Below are 20,162 nucleotides of genomic sequence, written 5' to 3'. Positions count from 1 at the left end.
AGGAGATTTGATACAAGGTGTACAAGATTATGAGGGGCTTAGATAAGATACACAAGAAAAAACTGTTCCCATTAACTAATGGTACAAGGACCAGGGGACACAGATCAAAAGTTTTGGGCAAGAGATGCAGGGGAAATGCGAGGAAGAACTTTTAAAAAAATACAGCGAGTGGTAATGACCTGGAATTCGATATCCACACGGGTGGTGGAAGTGGAGACAATGACTTCAAAAGAAAATTGGATGGCCACTTGAAGGAAATAAACTTGCAGGGTTACGAGGATTGAGCAAGGGAGTGGAACTAACAGCATGGCTTCTCAGGGAGCTGGCATGGACTCGATGGAACAAATGACTTCCTTCTGTGCAGTAAATGACTATGTCTCTATCAACAGGTACATTTATGCAGGGTCAAAAATACACACAGCCTTCAGGAACGTCACAGAAGGTTACTGAAACCCGAGCAACTTTTTCTTCACCGCTTGACTCTTTCCCGTAGCAGTAATATTGTTTGAGCTTCTTCGCCATGCACGAAAACTCCTTTTGAGCACAGACATTTAATTCAGCGTCAAAGTGTTGTTTGTTTGACTGTGCTTCAGCCCAGAACAGTACATTCATTACTTTATTGTAAGCTTTGTGGATTGTGACATGTCAAGATTCAAACCAAGTCATTAAATCCATCAGTCGTGTAGCATTCTTGGCAACAAATTGAACCTCGTGAAGTTGAGCATGGTTTAGAAGCTCTGTTAAAACCCTGTGTTTATGGCAACTGTGACAACTCTCCTGAGTTATTACTCAGACTTGACTCAGGTGAGCTGCATGATACTGAACTGGCCAAAACCAAGAATTCCAATGTGTAATTACTGACTCTGGTGGACGGGTGATGCTTTGTTCAGTAATTTCAGCCACATTTGCAATATGCTGCCGAGATCGAAGCTTGCAGCTAGGGATGTGTTTGAAGATCTTTTTAACATAGCCGACGAGTTTGTCAACTTACCCAAACTCACTGACAAGAGAAATTATATGTGCATTACATGTAATATGGACAGTATTGCAGCACAGATCTATTTGAAAGATTTTGTCATGTAAGTTGCATTGTCACTAATGAAAGCAGGCACTTTGTTGAAATCTGCACTGTATTTTGAAATGCTTTTGATTATCCCTTGGGAAACTGTGGTGTCATTAACAGCTTATAAGTGGGCACAGTCTGCGAGCACTGTTAAATGTGCAGTCATTGGTGGACTCATCACAAATAATTGCAAAAGACTCATGCATAAATCTGAGACTTCATCTCCTCACAATGTGTCGCAAAAACCTTCAGTAGGTAGCCCTGTCAGTTTATTGGCACTTGCCAAGGAAACATGATTTTGCACATTACATTGAATTAATACCCGCAGCTTTGGGTGAACCAAGTTTTTCTAATGGTATGCTGGTGCTGCAAAAGCATCCACAAGTTCCAATGTAACCAACTATGCTTTTCTGAGCTCTGTCGACTTCTTGCAGATGAAATCATCGCTTTTTTTTCGCATGCTCATTTTCCAGCAGTGTGGTGCCGGACAGTCTCTTGCTGCTGCAATGGTTTTCAGACTCTAAATGGCACTGAACCATTGCCTGCTGTGCATGATCCAACGAAACACTGCCTCTTGTACAAAACAGTATTCCACCATCGGCATGCAGAATTTGACTTCCAAATTCTTTCAATGTGCTGCAGTAATGCTTATGGCAGTTTCTGATTTGCTCATTCTGGCATTCTCACTTGTCTGCTGATACTCAAGTCAGCTTCTCTGAAAACTGCACTGGAAGCTCTCCCTCATCTATCAGTTAGGCGAACCTCGTGTCAATCACTAAAACGGTCGATGTTCGCAACATGCCCAGCAATCAGCAAGGTGAGCCATATCAATGCAAGGCTGAATTGCATCTATTTTAACGCAAGATTCTTACAAGTAAGGCAGATGAATTGAGGGTGTTGATTAACACATGGGAATATGATATTATTGCTATCACACAGACATGGCTGAGGAAAGGGCAGGATGGAGCTCAATATTCCAGGGTATAGAATCTTCAGGCGTGATGGGGGGGGGGGGGGCGGGACGGGGGGTGTAAAAGAGGAGGTGGCATTGCACTATTGATCAAGGAGTCAATTACTGCAGTAAGGAGTGATGATATCTTGGAAGGTTCCTCAAATGAGGCCATATGGGTAGAACTTAAAACAAAATGGGAGCAATCACTTGGCTGGGAGTGTACTGCATGTCTCCAAAGTCAGGGAGAGAGAGGTGCAGATATGTAGGCAAATTTCAGGAGGTGTAAAAATAATAGGGCAATAATAGTAGGGGATTTCAACTTCCCCAATATTAACTGGGATAGTCTTAGTGCAAAAGGCTTAAAGGGGACAGAATTCTTAGTGCAGCTAGGAGAGCTTTTTGCGCCAGCATGTAGAAAATCCTACAAGAGAAGGGGCAGTACTGGACCTAATCTTAGGGAATGAAGCCAGACAAGTGATAGAAGTGTCAATGGGGGAACATTTCAGGGATAGTGATCATAGCTCTAAGATTTAAGGTGGCTATGGAAAAGGATAAAGATGGACCGGAAATAAAGGTACTGAATTGGGGGAAGGCAGATTTCAATATGATAAAACAGGATCTGGCCAAAGTGGACTGGGAGCAGCTACTTGTAGGAAAGTCTACATCAGACCAGTGGGAGTCATTCAAAAAGGAAACAGTGAATGTTCAGGGCCAACATGTTCCCGCAAAGGTGAAGGGTGGGACCAACAAGTCCAGGGAACCCTGGATGTAAAGGGATATAGAGGATTGGATAGGGGAAAAAGAAAAGAAAAGGAGGCTTATGGCAGATTCAGGGAGCTGAAAACAGCGGAGGCCCTAGAGGAGTATACAAAGTGTAGGGGGGTACTTTAAGTAATTAGGAGAGCAAAGAGGAGGCATGAAAAAACATAGGGCAAGATAAAGGAAAATCCCACGGCGTTATATAAGTATATTAAGGGCAAGAGGATAACAGGAAAAGAGTAGGGCCCATTAGGGACCAAAGGGGCAATCTGTGTGTGGAGCCGGAGGACGTAGGTGAGGTTTTAAATGATTACTTTTCATCTGTGTTCACTATGGAGAAGGACGATGTAGGTGTAGAGATCAGGGAGGAGGATTGTAATACACTCAAACAAATTAGCACTGAAAGGGAGGAGGTATTAGCGGTTTTAGCGGGCTTAAGAGTGGTTAAATGTATTCCAAACTGTTATGTGAGGCAAGGGAGGAGATAGTAGGGGTTCTGACACAAATTTTCAAATTCTCTGTGACCTCAGGAGAGGTGCCAGAGGACTGGAGGACAGCAAATGTGGTACCATTATTCAAGAAGGGTAGCGGGGATAAACCAGATAATTACAGGCCAGTGAGTCTAACATCAGTGGTAGGGAAACTACTGGAAAAAATTAAGGGGCAGAATTAATCTCCACTTGGAGAGGCAGCGATTAATCAAGGATAGTCAGCATGGCTTTGTCGGGGGAGATCATGGCTAACAAATTTGATTGCATTTTTCGGGGAGGTGACTAGGCGTGTAGTTGAGGGTAAAGCAGTTGACATTGTCAACATGGACTTCAGTAAGGCTTTTGATAAGAGCCCAGATGAGAGATCGGTTAAGAAGGTAAGAGCCTATGGGATCCAGGGCAATTTGGATCCAAAATTGGCTTAGTGGCAGGAGGCAGAGGGTGATGGTCGAGGGTTGTTTTTGCAATTGGAAGCCTGTGACCAGTGGGGTACTGCAGGGATCGGTGGTGGGACCCTTGCTGTTTGTAGTGTACGTTAATGATTTAGACGTGAATATAGGAGGTATGATCAGTAAGTTCGGAGATGACACAAAAATTGGTGGTGTCGTAAATAGCGAGGAGGAAAGCCTTAGATTACAGGACATAAGAAATAAGAGCAGGAGTAGGCCATTCAGCCCCTCAAGCCTGCCCCGCCATTCAATAAGATCATGGCTGATCTGTCCCAGGCCTCAACTACTCTTTTGGGCCTGCTCCGCATACCCCTCGACTCCCCGAGATTTCAAAAATCTATCTCCCTCCTCCTTAAATACATTTAGTGACCTAGCCTCCACAACTCTCTCAGGTAGAGAATTCCAGAGATTCACCACCCTCAGAAGAAATTCCTTCGCATCTCAGCTTTAAAATATGTGCCCCCTTATTCTGTACTATGTCCCCGAGTTTGAGATTCCCCCACCAGTGGAAACATATTCTCAACATCTACCCGGTCAAGCCCCCTTAAAATCTTATTTGTTTCAATAAGATCACCTCTCATTCTTCTAAACTCCAGTAAATAAAGGCCTAACATGTTTAACTGTCCTTGATAAGACAACCCCTTCATTCTAGGAATCAGCCGAGTGAACCTTTTCAACTGCCTCCAATGCGAGTATATCCTTTCTTTAATACAGGGACCAAAATTGGACGCAGTACTCCAGGTGTGGCCTCACCAACACCCTGTAAAGTTGTAATATGACTTCCCTATTTTTAAACTCTAACCCCCTAGCAATAAAGGCCAAAATTCCATTTGCCTTCCTAATTACTTGCTGCACCTGCATGCTAACTTTGTGTTTCATGTACAAGAACACCCAGATCCCTCTGTACTGTAGTATTTTGTAGTCTTTCTCCATCTAAATAATAATCTGCCTTTTTATTCTTCCTACCAAAGTGGATGACCTCACTTTCCTACATAGAACTCCATCTGCCAAGTTTTTGCCCACTCACTTAACCTATCTATATCCCTTTGCAGATTCTTTGCATCCTCATCACAACATGCCTTCCCACCTATTTTTGTATCGTCAACAATTCTGGATACACTACACTCTGTCCCTTCCTCCAAGTCACTGATATAGATAGTAAATAGTTGAGGCCCTTGGACCGATCCTTGTGGCACCCTACTAATTACGGCTTTCCAACCTGAAAGAGACCCACTGATCCCAACTCTCGGCCTTCTGTATGTTAGCCAATCTTCAATCCATGCCAACACATTACCCCCAATACCCTGAGCTCTTATTTTGTGCAATACCCTTTTACGTGGCACCTTATCGAACGCCTTCTAAAAATCCAAATACACTACATCTACCAGTTCCCCTTTATCTGCTCTGCTTGTTACATCCTCAATGAACTCTAACAAATTTGTCAAACATGATTTCCCTTTCATAAAAGCATGTTGACTCTGTTTGATTGCATTATGTTTTTATAAATGTCCTGCTATTTCTTCCTTCATAATGGACTCCAGCATTTTCCCAATGACAGGTGTTAAGTTAACTAGTCTATAGTTTCCTGCTTTCTGTCTCCCTCCTTTCTTGAATAGGGGCGTCACATTTGCGGTTTTCCAATCCACTGGTACCCTACTGGAATCCAGTGAGTTTTGGTATATTATGACCAATGTCTCCACTATCTCTGCAGCCACTTCTTTTAAAACCCTTGGATGCAGGCCATCAGGTCCTGGCGACTCGTCTGCCTTTAGTCCCATCAGTTTGTCCAGCAACTTTTCCCTCGTGATAGAGATTATTACAAGTTCCTCACTCCCATTTACACTTTGCTCATCTATTATTGTTGGGATGTTTATAGTGTCCTCCACCATGCAGATCGATGCAAAATATTGGTTTAAATTATCTGCAATTTCCCTGTTATTAATTCCCCAGTCTCATCCTCTAAGGGTCCCATACTTACTTTAGCTACTCTCTTCCTTTTTATATACCCGTAGAAGCTCTTACTGTTTGTTTTTATATTTCTTGCCAATTTACTCTCAATCAATTTTCTCCCTCTTTATTAGTTTTTTTAGTCATCCACTGCTGGTTTCTAAAAAATAACTCCCTATCCTCTGGCCTACCACTAGCTTTTACTGATTTGTACACCTTTGTTTTTGATTTGATACTCTCCTCAACTTCTTTTGTTATCCAGGATATAGACGGGCAGGTAAGATGGGCGGAGCAGTGGCAAATGGAATTTAATCCTGAGAAATGTGAGGTGATGCATTTTGGGAGGACTAACAAGGCAAGGGATTATACAAAGGATGGTAGGACCCTAGGAAATACAGAGGATCAAAGGGACCTTGGTGTACTTATCCATAGATCACTGAAGGCAGCAGTACAGGTAGATAAGGTGGTTAGGAAGGCATATGGGATACTTGCCTTTATTAGCCGAGGCATAGAATATAAGAGCAGGGAGGTTATGTTGGAGCTGGTTAGGCCACAGCTGGAGTAGTGTGTACAGTTCTGGGCACCACATTATAAGGAGGATGGGATTGCACTGGAGAGGATGCAGAGGAGATTCACAGGATGTTGCCTGGGCTGCAGCATTTCAGCTATGAAGACAGACTGGATAGGCTAGGGTTATTTTCCTTAGAGCAGAGCAGGCTGAGGGGAGACCTGATAGAGGTATACAAAATTATGAGGGGCATGGGTAGGTTAGATAGGAAGAAACTTTTTCCCTTAGCAGAGCAGTCAATAACTAGGGAGCATAGATTTAAGGTAAGGGGCAGGAGGTTTAGAGGGGATTTGGGGAAAATATTTTTCACCCAGCGGATGCTTGGAATCTGGAACACACTGCCTGAAGGAGTGATAGAGGCAGGAACCCTCAACATTTTAGTAGTATCTAGATGAGCACTTGAAACGCCGTAGCATACAAGGCTACGGGCCAAGTGCTAGAAAATGGGATTAGAATAGTTATGTGCTTGATGGCCGGGCACAGACATGATGGGCCGAAGGGCCTGTTTCTGTGCTGTATAACTCTATGACTATGACATTTCATTAAATTTGCAGCATTAATGGCAACTTTGTTTTTTTTATGCGCACCTCCACCTCCAGGTATTTTTCAGCTCTTACAGTTGAACTTGAAGGAAGTTCTGTATCACAGATGGTCAAATTAAAAATTTATCTATATCTAGTATGTGTTTACAACAATTTTTCCTGTTTTGTAATTTAACACATTTTCGTTGAAATAGCTCTACTATACCTTATGTAAAAAATGTATTACGTAGTCTGAGAATGTGTTAACTTTTGAGTTTTCAGGATGAAACACTAGGGATGGGCATAAACACCAGTCTGGCTCACATCTCAAGAATCAAAGTATACTAAAAATATCCCAGCCCTCACCCAAATGGTGAGTAAAGCACAATTCCCCAACTTCAATTGAATGAACACATCAGATACCTCACATGGATGGGCAAAGCTTTAGGTAGTCCAGGTTGGTAAATAAAGGATTAGATAACCCAATCTCTTCTGAGATGTGGCCTACTCATCTTGAAGATACAGACTGACCTGATATGTTTCAGCATATACACTGCTGCAGTAATTTGCTTTTTACCGCCAAATGAAAGAGATACTTTGATAAGTCATAGTGAACCTGCAGCACAGTAATTCTCCGTTCTAGGGAGGCGCTGCGTGATGAGTTGCTGGACCAGTGTTCCTGCCTCACGCATTATTGGAGCTGCCACCTGCTGGTGACTAATAGCAACCCCAGAACAATTGGTGTCTGGACCAGGGGAAGGCAGCACATCCGGCAAAGGCCAGAGCCAGCAGGGGGACGGTCTGGGCTGCAACTCAACCTGTTAACCGTCAGTGCCACCATCACCTCCCCCCTCCCCTCCAACCCCACAAGGGGATCAGGATTTATCTAGAAGTCATGGGCTTACTGTCTCCAGGCGAGTTCCTAGGACTATCCTCACGCAACACTGTCTTTAGGTGCATCCTACACCTTCAGATGCTTCTTTATAATAACTTGCCTTTTTCAAACATTGCACAGCAGCTGATAGCTTCCAAATGCCATCTATTTTCCAGTGACTCCACTATACCACATACACTGTGGGGCTGTGCTGATTTGAGAATAGGTGCTGGCTGCCATATTTCATTAAGGCAAAAAGTAGAATTACTTTTGACTACACATTGAGGACCTCCTAAAATCTTCTCGTGGACCCCCATTTGAGAACCCCTGGAATAGTTAGTTAAGCAGGATCAAACTGCCTTCCCATATAAGGTTTACACTGTCGAGCTGAAAGGTGAGTTCCACTCAGACAGAGCATTTGATGACTAATACACTTGAATGGTTAGATTACGTCCAAGAAACATGTCATGTTTTGTCAGAGCAAAAGTATTTAACATAGTATGGCAGTGCTTAGTTACACAATACTGCATGAGATTCCAATTACCATAACCACCCCACCCCAAATCCCATGACTCATTAGAATGTTGGCAGTTTTCCACAGCCAAATTTGAAAGTATTACAAAGAAATTCAAATTTGTAAACAAGAAAAATTAAACACAGATGGCCCCTTTATTTAGCAGAATTACTTCTGTGATAGAGAGTGCTCAATTAGACTGCTTTTGCTTATGTTGTGTCAAACTGTGTGAATGACTCAAATAAAACTGGCTGAAAAAATCTGGCTTAACTGCTTCAAGATTCTGCTCCAAAAAAATTAAGTTTCAGCATTTCTGTTTATACACTGTTTAGACCATAGCCCACCTGGGGAGTGTGCACACACTGTTAAGTGCATAATTCCAATTTGTCAGTTTACAGCACTCCCATCTCCAAGTGACAAGCTTGTGGGCTCAAGCACATTGCCATCCAGACTTGAGTACATAATTTATGCTGAAACTTCAGTACAGTGATCAGAAAGTGCTGTATTGTCAGGAGAGAAGAGGCATTTATCCTTCATTGGAAAAGGTACAGAGGACAGGAGTTTAAGATCCTATTGCAATATCTAATGAGTAACATCTGATGAGGAACAGTGTCCTAGCAAACATACCTCCATCAACTAAACAGATTAACTGATCATCCAATATAAAAACAGACTATACTTGAAATAATCAGGAGGTTGGGCATCTGTGGCGAGGGAAAGAGTTAACCTGATCTGAAATGTTAACCCCGTTTCTCTCTTCACCAGATACTGCCTGACCTGCTGAGTATTTCCAGCGTTTTGTGTTTTTATTTCAGATTCCCAGCACTGCAATATTTTGCTTTTGTGAACTTATCATTTTTGTGGGGCTTTTTGTGTGCAAAATGGCTGCCATATTTACTTGAATAAATCACTGCACATCAGAGCCATTTATCCAATTTTAAACTATTTTGAGTTGTCTTAGAGACGTTATAAGATCTTAAAGGAAATTTTAAACACATGAAGCAGGGCAGGGACAAAATCTGGGGAGAAATGTGGGGACGGTGGGAGTGTTGTGTTCTAGCCTTGTTCCATTCCTGCCACATTCAAATTTTTTCTGGTCTTCTTTCCTCCCAAGCACTACATGGATATCCTATTTTGTCACCTCCCATACATTTTGATTAATTAACTCCTTACCCTCAGTGACTTCAACTCAGAGCCCATGCTCCAATTTCTCTGCCCCATATCCTCATCCAACCTGTCATCACATTGACCTAATTTCTTGTATGCCATCACTATCTGCTTTTTCATCTTCCCTACCACCTCAATTCACTTTCCTCACCATCTCCCCGTCTCTCTTTTTAAAGATTCTCTCAGGTGGCAATGAGAACTCTACGACGCTCCTCTTGATAGCCTCCAACGCTTTTCTGCTGCCCGCCACCTTCTCTAGGAGCTCATGGATTTTCCTGCTCTATAACTTTTCTTGGTCTTTTATGATGAGACTATCCCTGCAACTGTTCCTGCTATTTCCTCCCATTTTTCACCCCATACCACCTCCCACTCAAGCACTGGTCCCTCATCACTTTGTTTCTTCCACAGCTCCCTCCAAGTAGTTCCAAGTCCCTCCAGTGTTTATCCCACATTTCCTTTACTAATTCTAAAATATAAAATAAGTGCAGGGTTAGTATTGAAAGATCAAGAAACTAAGTCCAAAACAGGTCAACCAAGTCCAGCCAGAAATAACATGCTGTTCAGACCATTCTACTTTTTCACCAACTTGACTACTGCTGGGTGTTATCAAAACTGAAGTAAGAGTGATTGCCCTTGTCATCAGGGCAGCTTTTAACTGAGTGGCATCAAGGAGCCCTAGCAAAATTGAAGTCAATGGGAATTGGGGGAAAACACTCCACTAGGTGGAGTCATACGTAGCACAAAGGAAGATGGTTGCGGTTGTTCGAGGCTAATCATCTCAGCCCAAGGATTTTGATGCAGGAGCTCCTCAAGGGTAGAGTCCTCAGCCCAACCATCTTCAGCTGCTTCATCAATTGACTTTCCCTCCATAAAGTCAGAAGTGGGATGTTTGCTTATGACTGCACAGCGTTCAGTACCATTTGAGACTCCAGATACTGAAGCTGGCCATGTCCATATGCAGCAAGACTTGGACATTTGGGCTTGGGCTGATAAATGGCAAGTAACATTCACGCCACACAAGTGTCAGGCAATGACCATCTCCTCTTGACATTCAACAGCATTGCCATCGCTGATTCTGCCACTATCAACACCCTGGGGGCTGACCATTGACTAGAAACTTAACAGGACCAGCCATATAAATACTGCTGCTACAAGTGCAGGTCAGAGACTGGGAATTATGCACTGAGTAACTCACTTCCTGACTCCCCAAAGCCTGTCTAACTACAAGGCACAAGTCAAGGGTCATCCTGACTTGGAACTATATCACCGCTCTTTCACTGTTGCTGGGTCAAAAACCTGGAACTCCCGGTCATGCAGGCCCCCACCTGTCAAGAATGAGGCACATTGATTTTTTAACTGTTGCTGGAGCAAGGAAATGACTTGTTGAACAGATCAGCCGTGGCTGGAAAAATATTTGCATATTAACAGACGGTGCTCGTGTAGACAAAGGACCATTCCCTGACACATTCAACCCACAATGGATGTTGATTACCGGACAGTGTGGGGTGAGTAAGCGCATTCCAGGGCCTGAATCCCAAGACAGAAAAGTCTCCTATAGCAAACACGGTTTAAGAATACTGGGCCCCAACGAAATGCAAGATCTACCTACAATCAAGGGCTCTGCAGTGAGCTCTGAGAACTGTAGCAAAAATTGTTCCGATATTCCCTTCAACTTTTCCACTTCGTTTCTTCTCTTTTCCATCTCTATTTGCATGTGTGCATCAAGTATGCATGCCAACTTGGGCGTGTCGTGTATCCGTAGGTGTTAACCAAATTAGAATTTAAGTTTAATAAATTTCAACCTTTCTTCTTTAAACCTAAGAAAACCTGTTTGTGCTGGTTTCTTTGCCCTATAACTGAAAAGCCGTGAACAAGGATTCAACAAGGGGGAGCTTAAAAACTGTGTTTAAAATAAAATCCTGTTACAGTAAGACCAGGTGTGGGGACTCTAGACCCCTTTCTCACCTGGTCGTAACAGCCTCTCTAACAGCACTTTCTCGAGGGCAACTGGGGATGGACAACAAATGCTGGCCTTGCCAGCAATGTTCACATGCCATGAACGAATAAAAAAGAAAATGCAGTGTTTACGGTCAATCTTTAACTTGATGGCACTTGTTGAGTATAGGTAAGCAGGAACAGTTAGGATAGCCACTCAGATTCTAAAGGGCACCAGAGAAGTTATTTCCACTCAGCATCATAACCAAAGTATAGAATTTTCCTAGTGTTTAAGATTATTCATGACTGAAGAGAGAACCTGTGTAGTTAACCCAGCCTTCAAAAGCTGTAACATACTGGACTCGGGGAGAGATAGAGGGATTGATGGACCGGCTCAGATTCAATGGCAAAGTTGAATGGTCCGCTGAGAATGTCAGAACTATCACTATCCCTGACTGGATTGCATGGCTAATTCTGATAAAAAAGGAGAAAGTGAGAATGCTGGCTGAACATCCTACCCTGATATACAAACATATACAAAGATCAAATACAGCATGCTAATTGCTCTGACATGTTCAGAAAAACCTCCATAACCATTTGTTTGAAAAGCTACCTTGTGAGATGCTAGTCAACAGGCTCTTACCTATTTCTGAGGAACACCTATTTTTAAAGATGGACTGTCTCCATAACAAAAGGCTGCTTGAAGCATCAGCTACAGAGAGTGCTCTAGCAACAGTCTCTTGACCACTTGCAATTTCCAATCCCGGGCAATAAGGAAGAGACGAGAACAATTACTAGGAAACTGAAGAAACTAAAAATCCTTCCCTTAGTTTGTCAACAGTGGAAAAATTTCTGATAACATCGGAACAGGAGTAGGCCATTTAGCCCCTCGAGCCTGTTCTGCAGAAAAGAACTAAGGCATGCTCTGAGCAGGAGGACATGGCTTTTTTTTTAAGCAGTATTGTTTACAGAGACACTTTCCTAAAGAATACTTATTCAACTGCCACCTGTTCACACGACGATCTATTAATTTGTACGATGAGGATTTAATCTCATTGACTATCGCTTCCTTAACTGTTCCCTGGCATGGTGAAGAGATAACTAAATTCTCTCACAATTACAAAACTCAATATTGCCCATCTTCAATTGCAGGAGACTGATTAACAGTACATTGGCTGCGATAGCCTACCTGCCAATGGTACTCTTAATATCCTGTACTCCACCTTGGCCAACAAGTATCCTGCTCCATACCAGCAGCCTCAGAGTGAGATTTCCAATTCATTACCATTACTACTTTGTGCTGTGGGCGGATGCTCACCAGGAAGTGATTTCTCCATGTAGTATATCCAAAGCAATGTGAAGAGAAATCAGCAGAGTCAGTAATCCAGGTTGAGTTTGGTACAACTTTCAGCAGTAGGTACGTGAATATGATCAGAGATTAAATGGATTCCTGCAGTATTGGCAGACTTCAGGAAGGGATAGAGAAAAAGAGCGAAATGGGAATTAGAATTTGAATTGGATTTCACTCCCACCCACTAACTTCCAGAGTTAATTTTTCAACTCAGTATTGTAGAATCTTACAGTGCAGAGAAGGAGGCTATTCATTAAGATGTGCCTGCACTGGCACTTTGAAAGGGCTATCCAATTTAGTCCCACTTCTACTTCAACATTCAGGCATTTAAAAAGCAATAAAAATGTAGCAAAAACACTGTTCCCACACCAATGTTCCCTATTAATATCATGAGTATTTGTTAGGCTAAAGGTGACAAATTTTACAGCAGTTATTAAAAATTGAATGATGAGTCTTCCTGTCTTTTGTTCTAAAATTGCTAGTTCTCCAGGATAGTGTGTTTTAGCATAACAGGAAAACTTCACGCATGCTTCTCCATAAGTCGTATAGGAGACTAGTTCAGTTCTGGGCGCCACACTTTAGGAAAGATGTGAAGGCATTGGCGAGAGTGCAGAAAAGATTCATAAGAATGGTTCCAGGGATGAGCAACTTCAGTTATGAAGATAGATTGGAGAAGTTAGGACTGTTTTCCTTGGAGAAAAGGCGGCTGAGAGGAGATTTGATAGAGATATTCAAAATCATGAGGGGTCTGGTCAGCTAGGGAGAAACTGTTCCTTCTCATGAAAGGATCAAGAACGAGAGGGCACAGATTTAAAATAATTGGTACAAAGTGCAAAAGCGAGTTGAGGGAAAACCTTTTTCACAGAGCGAGTGGTTAACGTCTGGAATGCGCTGCCTGAGTGTGTGGTGGAGGCAGGTTCAATTGAAGCATTCAAAAGGGAATCAGACTGTTACATGAAAAGGAAGAACGTACAAGGTTACAAGGAGAAGGCGGGTGAATGGCGCCAAGTCAATTGCTCATTCGGAGAGCCGTGCAGACAATGGGCCGAATAGCCGCCTTCTGCGCTTTAACAATTAATTCTGTGAAGTTATTGCCACAAATTCAAGCAGAGACTAATTTCTGAAAACAAGAATAGGGTTGCACTAATATGGCAAAGTAATGGTTTCCTACACTTTTCCTTCCTATAATAATGCCATCAGGAACTGATGATATAGATGTAACCAGATTTAAAATGTGAGTGCAGAGCTAAGGGCCACAAGGTGTAAAATCAAACAAGCCTAAAGCAAGAGATTAGACATAAACTTGAATCCCACTCTCCTGCTCACCCCCAAAAAACTTAAATGTCCCTTTCTCAAACTATTTAAAATAATTTACGCAAACTGTTTTGACAATGACAATGACAATTTCAAAATCTCACCACATTCTGTATGAAGAAATTTTCTGACCTTCCCTTTCTTACCAATAATCTTCAATTGGTGCCCTTTCATTACTGTCCCATTGAATAATGGGAACAAATCACTATTTTTTTTATTCATTTGAGGGATGTGGGCATCACTGGCGAAGCCCAAGGTGGTGGTGAGCTGCCTTCTTAAACCGCTGCAGTCCTTTGGAGTGTAGGTAACCCAACACTGCTGTTATGAAAGGAGTTCCAGGATTTTGACCCAGCAACAATGAAGGAATGGCGATATAGTTCCAAGTCAGGATGATGCGTGGCTTGGAGGGGAACTTGCAGGTAGTGGTGTTCCCATGCGTCTACTGCTCTTGTCCTTCTAGGTGGTAGAGGTCACTGGTTTGGAAGGCACTGTCAAAAGGAGCCTTGGTGCGTTGCTGCAGTGCATCTTGTAGATGGTACACATTGCTGCCACTGTGAGGTGGCAAAAGCAGTGAATGTTGAAGGTGGTGGATAGGGCGCCAATCAAGTGGGTTGCTGTGTCCTGGACGGTGTCGAGCTTTGAGTGTTGTTGGAGCTGCACCCATCCAGGCATGCGGAGAGTATTCCATCACATGCCTGACTTGTGCCTTGTGGACAGGCATTAGGGAGACAGGTGGTGAGCCGCTCGCCACAGAATTCCTAGCCTCTGATCTGCTCTTGTAGCCACAGCATTTCTGGTCAATGGTAACCCCCAGGATGCTGATAGTGCGGGAATTCAGCGATGGTAATGCCATTGAATGTCAAGAGGAGATGGTTAGATTCTCTCTTGTTTGAGATGGTCGTTGTTCCATGCCACTTAAGTGCCAGGCATTCACGCCACACATCAGCCCAAGCCTGGATGCATCTGGACACAGGCTGCTTCAATATCTGAGTCGTCGCGAATGGTGCTGAACATTGCACAATCAGCAAATATCCCCACTTCTGACATGATGGAGGGAAAGGTCATTGATGAAGCAGCTGAAGACAGTTGGCCTAGGACACTACCCTGAGGAACTCCTGCAGTGATGTCCTGGGTTTGAGATGATTGACCTCCAACAACCACAACCATTGTCCTTTGTACTAGGTATGACTCCATCCAACAAAGACTTTTCCCCTTGATTCCCATTGACTCCAGTTTTGCTCGGGCTCCTTGAAGCCATACTCAGTCAAATGCTGCCTTGATGTCAAGGGCAGTCACTCTCACCTCACCTCTGGAATTCAGCTCTTTTGTCCATGTTTGGGCCAAGGCTGTAATGAAGTCAGGAGCTCAGTAGCCCTAGCGGAACCCAAACAGAGCGTCATTGAGCAGGTTATTGCTGAGCAGGTGGCGCTTGATAACACTGTCGATGACCGCTTCCATCATTTTGCTGATTAGGAGTAGACTGATAGGGCAGTAATTAGCTGGGTTGGATTTGTCCTGCTTTTTGTGAACAGGACATACCTGGGCAATTTTCCAAATTGTCGGGTAGATGCCAGTATTATAGCTGTACCAGAACAGCTTGGCTCGGGGCACAGTTAGTTCTGGAGCACAAATCTTCAATACTATTGCTGAAATGTTATCAGGACCCATGGCCTTTGCAGTATCCAGTGCCTTCAGTCATTTTTTGTTATCACATGGAGTGTTTTGGATTGGCTGAAGACTGGCATCCGAGATGCTGGGGATTTCAGGTGGCCGCCGAGGTGGATCATCCACTCAGCACTTCTGGTTCACGATAGATGCAAATGCTTCAGCCTTGCACTGATGTGCTGGGCTCCCCCATCGTTGAAGATGGGATATTTGTGGAGCCTCCTCCTCCTGTCAGTTGTTTAATTGTCCACCACCATTCACGATTGGATGTGGCAGGACTGCAGAGCTTAGACCTGATCCCTTGGTTGTGGAATCGCTTAGCCCTGTCTATTGCATGCTGCTTCCGCTGTCTGGCATGCAAGTGGTCTTGTGTTGCAACTCCACCAGACTGACACCTCATTTCTAAGGTTGCCTGGTGCTGCTCCTGGCATGCTGTCCTACACTCTTCATTGAACCAGGATTGGTCCCCTGGCTTGATGGTAATGGTATGGTGGGGGATATGTTGGGCCATAAGGTTACAAATTGTGGTTGAATACAATTCTGCTGCTGATGGCTCACAGTGCCTCACGAATGCCCAGTTTTGAGTTGCTAGATCTGTTCAAAATCTATCCCATTTAGCATGGTGGTAGTGCCACACAACAGAACAGTGGGTACCTTCAATGTGAAGAAGGGACTTTGTCTCCACAAGGCCTGTGCGGTGGTCACTCCTACCAATACTGTCATGGACAGATGCATCTGCGACAAGTAGATTGGTGAGGACGGGGTCAAGTCGTTTTTTTCTTTGTTGGTTCCCTCACCACCTGACACAGACCCTGTCTAGCAGTTATTTCCTTTAGGATTCGGCCAGCTTGGTCAGTACTGGTGCTACCGAGCCACTCGGCATTGGACATTGAAGTCCCCCACCCAGAGTACTACTGACCTCATTGTAAACCTTCAAGACGACCTCCATCAGGTCACCTCTACCTAACTTCTTAAGTCTCCTCATAAATGTAATCTCTCAGACCTGGTAACATCCTAGTGAATTGAAGCCACACCTTTTCTACTGCTTTGATAGTCTTCCAGAATGGCGTGTCCAAAACTCGACACAATGCTGCATCCCAACAATGGTCTTTTACAAGTTCAACATTAACTCCTGGCTTTTGTCAGCTATGCCTCTTGATTCAAAACCAAAGTTTTTTTTTTGAATGGCCTTATCCACTTACAGTCAACTTCAGTGAAAAGTAGATCCCTCTTCTGCTCAACACCTCTTATTTCCAAAATGCATGAAATCATATTTTCTACATCCAAGTTATACCTGCCACAAATCAGTCTCCCTGAATACCATCACAATCCTGATCATATTTTGTTATACACCTCAATTTGGTATCCATTAGCTTTCATTACTGTTTTCTAAATTCCAAAATATATAGTAAATAGGAGTAGACCCATCACAGACCTCTGTACAACACTTGGTGCGGAGCAGACTGCCAGCAAGAGCAGTTGACACTTCACTCTTTCAAAAAAGGAGCCAACCAGGTAGCTTGATTCAAGAAACTGATGGTAGACGTGTACAATTTCCTTTTTAGACATCTTGTTTTTCCACTTCTTCCCTCTCCCCAACTTCTCTTGCACTGATTTTTTTCTATTCCTTTATCATAACCTTTCTTAGCTCAATCTCAAATGGTACTTTTATGCTGCAACTTTATTTAGAGGCACCCAGTTCCACACAGAAAAGGGTCACACATAATGGCTTGCATTTATATCAAGATTCGAAAACTTCTCGCTAAATAACAAGACTCTCCCCATCACTAACGCCTTCAAAGTTTTCATCAGCCAACTAAAAATTCAACTTGTCAGGCATATCTCACTAAATTTGGTCAGCTTTCGAGCCATTGAAATTAATTCAAATTGACCTTGTACTTAAGCTCCTTGAACACAGGAGTAAGAAACCCACAAATGCCACGGGGTTGAATCACGTTTTAGCCGAGCAAAATATAATGCATAATTTGAAGTGTTTCACCACTTATTTTAATTTAAACATTAAATCTGAGATAAACACTTCTGAATTCTCATTTTACCTTGTGTTGTTCAATCGCCTCTATCCATTGCTGTCTATGTTCCGGGTCTTGAGCACGGAGGTACCACACACTGTCATTCACGCTGATATCAAAGCGGCATTCGTCAAACTCATGAGGCTGTGGAGAAGATTGAAAAGTCATGAGATGAACTGGATTGACACAATAGAATGTAGGTTTCAGATGAGATGACCAACAAAGGTACAATATTTCCTCACTTTCTATGAAAGCAACATTGCTTATAGAAGAAATTACTGTAACCCACACAAAGTAATTATATAGTCTCTTAAATAGTGTTTTTGTACCAGTCGGCCGGCAGAAGAAGCCAGTCAGTTTCAACTATATTAAATAAATTATCAGGAATTTATATACATATACCCAGAGTATAATTTAACGGTACACAACCCATAATTGAGCAGTCTCCAGTGAAACAAATCATAAATGGGAATAGATATTCTTGATCAAAGTGAGTTCAAGGCAACCCATCGAGTACTCAATGAAAAAACATTTAAAATAGAAATCACATGGTACAAATAAAAAAAGTATGAATGGAAGGCAGAGTCATTAGCTCAAAAGGATTTAAACCTCACTTCAAGCAGAAGGCTGCATGAACACAAGTTCAGAAATACTTTTTCATTTACTGTTTGCTCTATGATCAGTTATCAATCCAGAGTCACAAGGCTCCCAGCATCTTGGCTTATTAACACCAATCACCACATGGTGCTAGAATTCTGGTTTGTATTAAATTTTCTTCATTGCTGGTTCTTAATCTTATCAAGGGAGGAATCTCTCAAAGCCAGAGGTTTTGGCAGAGTAACAGAAAACTGGATCAATTTGATCTGCTGCCCGTGGGTGGTTTCAACTAACATGCAGATTTACAGACCTGCAAGGGAAGATTTAATGTAACAATTAATGTAATTACTAAATGACAATTTTAAAACATTGGTGTAATGTGATTGATTGTCAGAGTAATTACAATGAGATTACAATAATTTTGCCAGTCATGGATGAGCTGGACATACAGCCAACAAAATCGGAACTCAGTATTGCCATTGATTCTCTAGCCAGCGGAAAAGCCCCTGGGAAGGACGGCATTACCCCTGAAATAATCAAGAGTGCTAAGCCAGCTATACTCTTAGCACTCTATGAACTGCTTTGCCTGTGCTGGGATGAGGGAGCAGTACCACAGGACATGCGCGATGCCAATATCATCACCCTCTATAAAAACAAAGGTGACCGCGGTGACTGCAACAACTACCGTGGAATCACCCTGCTCAGTATAGTGGGGAAAGTCTTCGCTCGAGTCGCTTTAAACAGGCTCCAGAAGCTGGCCGAGCGTGTCCACCCTGAGGCACAGTGTGGCTTTCGAGCAGAGAGATCCACCATTGACATGCTGTTCTCCCTTCATCAGCTACAGGAGAAATGCCATGAACAACAGATGCCCCTCTACGTTGCTTTCATTGATCTCACCAAAGCCTTTGACCTAGTCAGCAGACGTGGTCTCTTCAGACTACTAGCAAAGATCGGATGTCCACCAAAGCTACTAAGCATCATCACCTCATTCCATGACAATATGAAAGGCACAATTCAGCATAGCGGCGACTCATCAGACCCCTTTCCTATCCTGAGTGGCGTGAAACAGGGCTGTGTTCTCGCACCTACACTGTTTGGGATTTTCTTCTCCCTGCTGCTCTCACAAGCGTTCAAGTCTTCAGAAGAAGGAATTTTCCTCCACGCAAGATCAGGTGACAGGTTGTTCAACCTTGCCCACCTAAGAGCAAAGACCAAAGTACGGAAAGTCCTCATCAGGGAACTTCTCTTTGCTGACGATGCTGCATTAACACCTCACACTGAAGAGTGGCTGCAGAGACTCATCGACAGGTTTGCGGCTGCCTGCAATGAATTTGGCCTAACCATCAGCCTCAAGAAAACGAACATCATGGGGCAGGACGTCAGAAATGCTCCATCCATCGATATGGGCGACCACACTCTGGAAGTGGTTCAAGAGTTCACCTACCTAGGCTCAACTATCACCAGTAACCTGTCTCGATGCAGAAATCAACAAGCGCATGGGGAAAGGCTTCCACTGCTATGTCCAGACTGGCCAAGAGAGAGTGTGTGGGAAAATGGCGCACTGACACGGAACACAAAAGTCCGAGTGTATCAGGCCTGTGTCCTCAGTACCTTGCTCGATGGCAGCGAGGCCTGGACAACGTATGTCAGCCATGAGCAACGTCTCAATTCATTCCATCTTCGCTGCCTCCGGAGAATACTTGGCATCAGGTGGCAGGACCGTATCTCCAACACAGAAGTCCTCAAGGCAGCCAACATCCCCAGCTTGTACACACTACTGAGTCAGCGGTGCTTGAGATGGCTTGGCCATGTGAGCCTCATGGAAGATGGCAGGATCCCCAAAGACACATTGTACAGCGAGCTCGCCACTGGTATCAGACCCACTGGCCGTCCATGTCTCCGCTTTAAAGACGTCTGCAAACGCGACATGAAATCCTGTGACACTGATCACAAGTCGTGAGAGCC

General features: G+C 43.4%; 1 protein-coding gene across 3 annotated transcripts in view; it reads right to left on the bottom strand.

Annotated features, from left to right (window-relative positions):
* LOC137369019 (ceramide transfer protein) overlaps positions 1-20,162 on the bottom strand; it is a 166,949-nt gene that overhangs the window by 80,505 nt on the left and 66,282 nt on the right. For all 3 annotated transcript variants that reach the window (XM_068029505.1, XM_068029506.1, XM_068029507.1), the window contains exon 3: positions 17,628-17,744. In XM_068029505.1, the coding sequence (XP_067885606.1) occupies positions 17,628-17,744 (117 nt within the window). The remainder of the gene's footprint in view (positions 1-17,627; positions 17,745-20,162) is intronic.

This window comes from Heterodontus francisci, chromosome 4 (assembly GCF_036365525.1).
Source record: "Heterodontus francisci isolate sHetFra1 chromosome 4, sHetFra1.hap1, whole genome shotgun sequence".
Lineage (NCBI taxonomy): Eukaryota > Metazoa > Chordata > Chondrichthyes > Heterodontiformes > Heterodontidae > Heterodontus > Heterodontus francisci.
This window is presented reverse-complemented; position numbering and strand designations above follow the sequence as displayed.